The sequence below is a fragment of the Sesamum indicum genome, linkage group LG6 (genome assembly GCF_000512975.1).
Source record: "Sesamum indicum cultivar Zhongzhi No. 13 linkage group LG6, S_indicum_v1.0, whole genome shotgun sequence".
Taxonomy (NCBI): Eukaryota; Viridiplantae; Streptophyta; class Magnoliopsida; order Lamiales; family Pedaliaceae; genus Sesamum; species Sesamum indicum.
Window position 1 is genome coordinate 202520 of NC_026150.1, and position 9091 is coordinate 211610.

At 38.5% G+C, this 9091-nt stretch overlaps 2 protein-coding genes across 3 annotated transcripts; both read left to right on the top strand.

Annotated features, from left to right (window-relative positions):
- LOC105163006 (shaggy-related protein kinase alpha-like) lies at window positions 128-4780 on the top strand. Of its 2 annotated transcripts, none has more exons than XM_011081203.2 (13): window positions 128-285; window positions 1162-1353; window positions 1453-1545; window positions 1635-1694; window positions 1803-2075; window positions 2202-2276; window positions 2353-2409; window positions 2503-2643; window positions 2730-2780; window positions 2943-3038; window positions 3122-3205; window positions 3560-3662; window positions 3762-4780. In XM_011081203.2, exons 2-13 carry the CDS (start codon window positions 1240-1242, stop codon window positions 3854-3856), a joined length of 1242 nt encoding a protein of 413 aa, XP_011079505.1. In that variant the 5' UTR covers window positions 128-285; window positions 1162-1239; the 3' UTR covers window positions 3857-4780. The 2 variants fall into 2 exon arrangements, with proteins under 2 accessions (XP_011079505.1, XP_020550389.1); XM_020694730.1 differs by having other exon boundaries at window positions 1165-1353.
- Window positions 6292-9091, top strand: LOC105163007 (polygalacturonase At1g48100). Its single transcript, XM_011081205.2, has 6 exons — window positions 6292-7335; window positions 7453-7620; window positions 7712-7756; window positions 7837-8044; window positions 8143-8224; window positions 8327-9091. The coding sequence occupies exons 1-6, from the start codon at window positions 6952-6954 to the stop codon at window positions 8826-8828; spliced, it is 1389 nt and encodes a 462-aa protein (XP_011079507.1). The 5' UTR covers window positions 6292-6951; the 3' UTR covers window positions 8829-9091.

The following is a 9091-nucleotide window of genomic DNA, read 5'->3' on the forward strand; positions in this document are numbered from 1 at the left end:
TTAATTACTTTTATATGGGGAGGGGGAGGGGGGGCCGCATTGTTGTGTTGACTGACTGACTGACTGCCCTTCCCATTCTATAATCCATTATTATTACCATTGAGATTGAATTGAAGAAGAGGTAAGTTATATCTGCTTTCTTGCTTGCCTTTGCCCAACCAACCAAACATCAATCAGATTCCACCACTCTTAACACCTTCCTTTCCCAATCCCTTCATTTTTTACCAAATCTCAACTCCTTCACAACTCTACCCACCTTGCTTTCTTAATTTCTCCTTCTTCTTGGTAATCATTCTTTCCTTCTTCTTTTTTGTTTCATGTTTGTGTCAGAGTTGGATACATGGGTTTTTTCTTTTTTTTTTTTTTTTAGTGTAATGCCTGTTGCTTCTCTCTCTCTCTCTCTCTTTTAATTTTAAGTTTCTTTCGTTATAGTTCTAGGGTTTTGCTTCTCTGATCTTCCTTGGATATTCTTGTGATTTGGAATAACACCAACAAATTATTTTCTTGGTTACCTTTTATTACTTCTTGTATGGACCTTTTTTTTGGATGCATAATTGATTTCTGTGGGCTTGATGATACTTGTTTTACTTTCCAGATCTCGCTGAGAATGGCCTCAGTCATCAATTTAATTCCGTTGATTTTGTATCTCTATGTTCTTACTGCAACTTAACACTACTCTGTGCACTGGGATTTTCCCTTCCGTTTCGTAATTTCGAAAGCCATAGGCATCTGTTGTTTGAGTTTAGTTTAAGTTTTTCTTTTGCCTCCCTTGTCATTTTGACATTAAATCCTCCAGTAATTGCCCCTTCAACCGATTACCCTCCAATTGATATTGATGTTTTTAATCTCTGGTGTTCGAAAATCAACAACATCACCTGAATTATGCCCTCTGATAAATGAGGTCTGCGTATCTCACAGTGATACCCTAGAAAATATGAAAAATTGCTTCTTCAATTGATCTATGTTGGCTTTGAAATCCAAGAAACTAACACGGCTACATTGACTCAACTATGGCCTTCTTGGTGGATCATATTGCTGCTTGATATAATTATGCATAGGACTAATTTAGTGATGCATTTTCATGGAATTCTTGCAGTTTGTGCTTTGATTAATTCACCATATTTGTTGTAAGTTTGTAACTGTAACTTGAATCTGCTGCAGAAGGTTCCCAATTTGTGTTCTTCATCTGGGCTGGTATAATTGGTCAGAAAACCTGCTCGTTTTCTACAATACAAAAGTATGACATCCTTAGGTGTACCTCCTGCATCTGGTGTAAGAGATCCAAGTAGAAAAGCTGGTGGTTTGGATAAGCTGCCAGATGAGATGAATGAGATGAAGCTCAGGGATGACAAGGTATGGGACCTTATCTTTACATCTCTTTCAATGTTTGGTTGAATTGTTTAGCACACTTCATCCCTGGATGGACATCATAACTGTTATCATATTTCTTAGGATATGGAACCAGCTGTTATAGATGGTAATGGAACGGAAACTGGTCATATAATAGTGACAACAATTGGAGGCAGAAACGGCCAGCCAAAACAGGTGGACTTTGGGCTTTTCAATTTCAGTTGTGATAAACTGGTAAGCTTGTTTTCCAGTCTGTTAACATATTTTCACCTTTGGCTTATCAGACAATCAGCTATATGGCTGAGCGCATTGTGGGGCAGGGATCTTTTGGAGTAGTGTTTCAGGTAAGCTGGTTATTGTTTCCATGCTCGTTATTCCGGTGAAAGGGAAGACCATAGCTTCTGACAGTTCAAAAGTTAGACCTTCTTTTTAAGACTCCCAATGTTCTACAGGCCAAATGTCTGGAAACAGGTGAAACAGTTGCCATAAAAAAGGTTCTTCAAGATAAGAGGTACAAGAACCGTGAGCTGCAAACAATGCGTCTTCTAGACCACCCTAATGTTGTGTCTTTGAAGCATTGTTTCTTTTCAACGACTGAGAAGGATGAACTTTTCCTCAACTTGGTTTTGGAGTATGTTCCCGAGACTGTTCATAGGGTAATTAGACATTACAACAAGATGAGCCAGAGGATGCCAATGATATATGTGAAACTTTATGCTTATCAGGTATACTTAATTTCACTTGCATTCTCTTGTTGACATTTTGCATAGGAGCTTAAGTACTGTCTAAGTTAGTTTAACTTGTTTTGGTCAGTGAAGTTTTATTTCTGAAGTTAAATCTTTTCCTGGCAGATTTTCAGGGCACTGGCTTATATCCATGGTAGCATTGGAGTATGCCACAGGGATATCAAACCTCAAAATTTATTGGTAAGTTTATGATGCAGTCATTTGATGTACATTGTTGCAATGTTAAGGGACTTACTGATTTCCATGTTATATACAGGTCAATCCACATACTCACCAGGTGAAACTATGTGATTTTGGAAGTGCGAAAGTACTGGTTCGTGTCATTATCTCCCCTCTGATCAGCATATCTCTTCCAAGTGCTAGTATTTGTTACATCATTTTTATCTGATTTGGCTAAATTTTGTAGGTTAAAGGAGAGCCAAATATTTCATATATATGCTCGAGGTATTATCGTGCTCCGGAACTGATATTTGGTGCGACAGAGTATACTACTGCTATTGACATCTGGTCTGCAGGATGTGTTTTGGCTGAATTATTGCTTGGGCAGGTAGGTGCACCAGTTGTCTCTTTCTTCAATTACTCTCAGGATGGTTAGTTTTATTTGCTAAAAAAAGTTACTTATGGAAATTTCAGCCCCTTTTTCCTGGTGAGAGTGGTGTTGATCAGCTTGTTGAAATCATTAAGGTAATCATGAGGCAGTCCAATTCTTTACTGTACTCCTTTGCACCTGGATTGAAACATTGACTTTTATTTTATAAAATCACATTTATATCGCATTTCATAGTCCAATGTGGCTTATATACTGTAAGTGATTGGTCACTTTTAATCATGTTTGTTTGTATGTAGGTCCTGGGAACTCCAACAAGGGAGGAGATCAAATGTATGAACCCCAATTACACCGAGTTCAAATTCCCCCAGATAAAAGCTCACCCTTGGCACAAGGTAGTGGAATATTGGTACTTGTTCTGCCTTTAGTGTAAATTGTCTGTAATCGGTGTTTGATTTGACATACTTGGCATCTTCAGATATTTCACAAACGCATGCCACCAGAAGCAGTGGATCTTGTTTCAAGGCTACTCCAATATTCTCCAAATCTGCGGTGCACTGCGGTGAGTATTAACAATATTTGTACTACGTAAAAATCATTTGTACATTTTTTATTTGACTGTAGGGATGTGGCCTGTTTATCTGTAGTAGTTTCTAGATGCTACTACCCAGGTTGTGCAATTTTATTGGTTCTGTCTAGCTCAAATGGAAAGTGATACACTGAAGTATTGTAGTTTTTGCAAAATTTATTCTCCTTTTTTACTTTTTCTGCAGTTTAATCATGTCTTTGTAGATTTTCTGCTTTTATGCCAAGGCATTTTTGGTTAATGAATTCCCATATAACTGTGGCATTGACATAATGTATGTTGGAACACATTCTCATGAATATTGGTTGTGGTTGTTTATTTGTGATGCAGCTGGAGGCATTGATCCATCCATTCTTTGATGAGTTGCGTGATCCTAATGTTCGACTGCCAAATGGACGCTTCGTTCCACCTTTGTTCAACTTTAAGCCAAATGGTGAGTTTCTCCTTCAGATGCTTCTTTTCTGCTATCTAGTTTTCTTTCCAAATTTGCTGTGCCTAAAAAAAATATAACTTGAATTGTTGGGGTGATTAGAGATCAAGGGCGTGCCAGCGGAGTTGCTGGGGAAGCTTATCCCAGAGCATGCTAGAAAGCAATGTGCATTTCTTGGAGATATACTACGTGCATAGATTTGCTATGGAGGACATGAAATATGTTTGCAGCCCCTTGTTCAAAATGATCTCCTTACTTCTCTTGGCATGCAGGTTTCTTGTATTTATTAAATTTGGTTGTAGTAGCAGAGCAAGAACGTTTTACTAAAGTTATCTTGTCTGACCATTTTTTATTTTTTATTTTTTATTTTAATGATGAAAAACTGTAATTGTTGCTGAAATGGAGCTTAGTTGTATTGTTTGTTTCCTTTGAGGCTAACCTTCCTCTAGTGGTGTTGTAAATGTAAAGAGAAATCAGTTTTCTGATAGTTCAAGAATGTTGTTCACCAGTGCAAATCGAAATCATGATTGGTTCCATGACCTCTAATGTATTATTTGCAACTTTCTGGCAAGCATTGCCACAAAAGTATCTGGCTGGGCGTTCCTGATTTCTGCGCTGCTGGTTGATGGTTCATTAAGAGGCGTTTCTGTGAGATTGTGATCCTGAAACTGAAAGAATGGTCTCTTTTCCAATATGGTATGTGATCTTGCACGAATTCAGCGACCTAGAAGAACGACCTCCCCATAGGTGACTAACTCCTCCAAGATCAAGTGTTGGGTTTTTTAGAATAAGACAAGAACGGTGAGCTCGTCTGGCACGTCTCCGACAACGGTCCTCCGACGCTCAAGTTAGGTAGATCGAGGTTAAATGTTGCGATCAAAGGTTTAGATTGAAAAGAACTTGGAATTAGTTACCTCAGATTATGACGTTTTGTTGTATTTATAGGATTTAGGTGCATACAGTTGAATGGGCCACGTGGCCTTATCCAGCTAGCTTACGTCCAAGATCGGACGGTACTCTCTTGAAGCGGGTATCTGGATTCGGGTTAGGGTTGCTCCGACCCATATGATCGAGAAGGTTGATCCATGGGGCGAAAGGATTGAAATGCTCTTCATTAAGGGTATTATAGGCATTTTTCACATATTTTTATGAATACCCATTTCAAAACTATATTACATCCCGCAGAAGGCTGCAAATGCTAATGATCTGTGGGTGGGTTTTTACATCTACGCTGGACCCTTGTATCATGCCCTGCCCAATCCAAGAAAAGAAAGAAAAACAAATATAAGAGGATATTCTCTAGTTTTCGTGCTTGTGATACCCTTGTACATCTCAGGAAGGAGAACTGAAAAGATAAATATTTGGGATAATTATAATTTCACACAAAGATATGTGATTTGTTTATATAAGTCACTCAAGTCTTTTCTATAATTAAAGAAATCACTCTTGACTGTTCAAAAAAGTAAGATTAGTTTGTGTAATAATGTTTGATATTTTTTAGGAATGTATGTATAATTTTTTTGAAAAGCAGCGATGGTTTATGTAAATGATGATAAAGTTTTTGGTTGGTGTATCGCTAATTATTTAAAAGGAAAGAGTTGTTTGTGTAAATATAATTATCCCAAACAGCCTTTGGAGGGAAATAAATAAAAAGAGAAAAACTGGAATGAGTTGAGATGGTGGCACCAACCACTTAATCTACTTTTATTTTTTTTTTGTTGTAGGCATGAATATGAATGGGTTGGTGAGGAGATGAAGGCACACTCTCCCTCTTGTCCCATGCGACAATGTAGAAGAAAAGTAATGCGCACAGCAAACTCACACCGAAAGACACCCATCTAAAATTTTCTTTTCCATTGTGAAGTTAAAGGTAAAAAAGGAAAAAGTGGTAGCTTGAAGGGATGTCAATCAATGCAAATCATAATGCACTACACACTCTAACACTCCAATACTTTAATCCAAAGTGAAGCTATAAACTCAGAAATCCGCTTCCTTTGCTTGGTGCAAATAGGATTGTTCTTTAGTTATCCTTCCAACCTAAACATATTGTATTGGACCCGAATTGTGTATCCAAGATCTGGTCTATCCAACAATTTTACCCCAAAAGTCGAGAATTTCGAGTGCTTGACACTCTCTGGGGCGGTCAGGAGGAAGAAACAGTAATCGTCATTCACAATCCATACTAGTGTCCATATGCAGCACTTTCTGCTGGTGAATGGCACGGAATCAGTAAAGATAGTGCCTATGAGTTTGTTGCCAATATATTTTATAACACCCCTTTCTATTCTTTTAGAGCTATTCTGAGTCTGACAATTGCTTTGAAGTTTGTTTGGTGCTAAACTATAATGCACCGATTACTCCAATCCCTTTAACCATTTGATTTATTATTAACCTTATCATCCCTCCGCCTAACTATATATCCAAATACATATAAATGATTCATGACATAGCTAAATTCTTGTATCAATTGTTGCTATGTCGACATGCCTTTATAGAATAATAGAACTGAATGCTTTATGCTTTCAATTAAGGCTAATGGCATCTTCTTTGGAGATGCTGCATATTTTAGTTTGCTCTAGGACTAGGAGCCCTGCAGCCTGCAGGCAGAGGAATGTCATGTCCTGTATCTCTAAAATTTTAATGCTGACTAGGTCACACACATAGTTCCACTTTTTGCTGACTCTATTCTTGATTCTTTTCTAAGCAAATAACAATTCAATTCGGTAAGAATTTTACAGAAAAAAGGGTCTGAGGGAGTGACAGTGGAGTGGACCAGAGTAAGTGGGAAGTTATGGGAAGAACATGGGGGGCTGATACTGATAGTTATACTTACACCCCCTTCTCATGTCTGGTTTTCCCGCACACCTTTTTCCTCCACACTCAAAAAGCCTAGTGTCTTATATCAAACTGGTCGTTTTTTTTTTCTTTTTTGCACCGAAACCATTAAAAAAAATGCATGTATGGTTCACAGAAATCTCCCAAGAACATCCACTTGTATTATATATACATGAACTCAGCCTTCCTACTTTTGCATGTCTTTCCACGGTTTATATATATGCTGCCACCAGCTGGTTGTTGTTAGTGCTTGGTTTTGTTGCTCTAAAAGTTTCATTCTACTTGCTGAAACTTACATATCCACATTTCTTTCTTGTCTTTTCACTCATTTGTCCACATCCACAGTTCTTGTTTTCGGTCCGGCTCTTGGTTCTCAACAAAAAGGGAACAAACATCTCTTGTCAAGTAATTTTCACTGTGACAGTACCCAAATATCCTGTTTCCCTACTAAACAAGAATGGTTGCGTTTCGTCTGTTTGTACTCGTCCTTTATTTCACTTTTGGAGTAATCATGTTTGGTGGGCAAGCCAGATACCATCACCACCACAGAAGACACAAGCATTCTCATCACGCATCCCAAATTTCAATGCCTCCTTCGCCTCCCCCTGAGGCTTCTGCCCCATCTCCTGATGAAAATTCAAACAACCATAACAGTATATATGACGTTAGAAATTTTGGTGCGGTCGGTGATGGTGTGACAGATGATACTGAAGCATTCAAGACTGCATGGGATAGTGCCTGCCAAACTGAAGCCGGGATCCTACTCGTCCCCTACGGTTACATTTTCATGATTCAGTCTACTATATTCACTGGTCCTTGTGAAAGCGGCTTCGTTTTTTGGGTAACTTCATGTTGTTACACTGTTTCATTGAAGATTAATTTTGATCTCAAGCCTCCTGACTCTTGTGATTTTTACACAACTTTAATGTGCAAAACTAATGAAATATACTGAAAAAAGGTTGATGGAACTATAATGCCACCTGATGGACCGGACTCCTGGCCGAAGAATTACAGCAGGCGCCAGTGGCTGGTTTTCTATAGAGTTGATGAGATGTCGCTCCAAGGAGGAGGTCTAATTGATGGCAGGGGTGAGCAGTGGTGGAATTTACCCTGCAAACCTCACAAGGTATATATACATATTTTATTTTAGTTTTGTGAAAAGAGGTGTCTTATTCAACTTATTTTCTGCTGATGACTGTTTCCACTAATGAATGTAGGGAGCTAACGGAACTACACTGCGGGAACCATGTGATAGTCCAATTGTGAGTGATGCAGAAAAGAGTATATAAAACAAATCGTTTTCTGGTTTTCTGACGTTGGTATCTAATATTAATTATTGCAGGCTATAAGATTCTTTATGAGCAACAATTTGACAGTCCAAGGACTCAAGATTAGAAACAGCCCACAGTTCCATTTCAGATTTGATAACTGCAGGAATGTTCATATAGAATCAATTCACATAACTGCTCCAGCTTTAAGTCCCAACACAGATGGGATTCATATAGAGAACACAAACAATGTTGAAATATATAATTCAGTAATCTCGAATGGTTAGTACAATTACATTAGCTCCCAATTTATTGATTTGCCCTCACATTTCCACATTTTCTTTTCTAATAATTTCATTACACGATTATATATATTCCAGGGGATGATTGTGTATCCATAGGATCAGGCTGCTATGATGTAGACATTAGGAATTTAACATGCGGACCAGGCCACGGCATCAGGTATTTATACGATGATCGTTCAAGATTCCTTTCATTTCTTCAATTAGCATTGTCCATTTATGTTCTTCCAAGTTCAATGAGCCCTTTCTCTTGATTCATCAGCATAGGGAGCTTAGGCAACCACAACTCGCGTGCCTGTGCTTCCAATATTACAGTTAGGGATTCTGTGATAAAGAATTCAGACAACGGAGTGAGGATCAAGACATGGCAAGGAGGTTCTGGAGCTGTATCAGGCGTGACATTTGAGAACATTCACATGGACAACGTCAGAAACCCGATGATAATCGATCAGTTCTACTGCTTGAGCAAAGATTGTGCGAATCGCACGTCAGCAGTGTATCTATCTGATATACAGTATGTGGGGATCAAGGGAACTTATGATATCAGAAGCCCACCAATGCATTTTGCTTGCAGTGATTCTGTACCATGCACAAACATAACAATTTCGGATGTAGAGCTGCTTCCGGCTAAAGGAGATGTGGTTTTGGATCCTTTTTGTTGGAATGCTTACGGAGAACTGCAGACATTAACTATTCCACCTGTGTCCTGCTTGTTAGAGGGCATTCCGCAGTCTGTCTTGGACAATGATATTGGCTATTGCTAAAAGACTAGGTTCCGCTCCTCATCTCTGCTAGCTATAATATATATGTGTACATAGCTAGGATGAAATCATGGATGGAGGAGGGGCGTATTATGAATCCCTCTTCATCGATTGTGCTTGTTTATCATTGTGTTGCATGCTTAGGAACCTCCTTATGAGATGCTGTTTGTGAAGATGGTATTCTTGTCCTCCACTATTTCATGTGACTAATTTCTAATCCCAAGTTTCACCCATTTAGGAATATTTGAGGCAAACGGATTATTCCA

Coding starts and splice junctions, on each gene's coding strand:
- LOC105163007 (XM_011081205.2), top strand. CDS start 6,952: ATGGTTGCGTTTCGTCTGTTTGTACTCGTCCTTTATTTCACTTTTGGA. Junction 8,045..8,142: donor TAATTCAGTAATCTCGAATG/GTTAGTACAATT, acceptor TATATATTCCAG/GGGATGATTGTGTATCCATA. Junction 8,225..8,326: donor GGACCAGGCCACGGCATCAG/GTATTTATACGA, acceptor TTGATTCATCAG/CATAGGGAGCTTAGGCAACC.
- LOC105163006 (XM_011081203.2), top strand. CDS start 1,240: ATGACATCCTTAGGTGTACCTCCTGCATCTGGTGTAAGAGATCCAAGT. Junction 3,039..3,121: donor AAGCTCACCCTTGGCACAAG/GTAGTGGAATAT, acceptor TGGCATCTTCAG/ATATTTCACAAACGCATGCC. Junction 3,206..3,559: donor CAAATCTGCGGTGCACTGCG/GTGAGTATTAAC, acceptor TTTGTGATGCAG/CTGGAGGCATTGATCCATCC.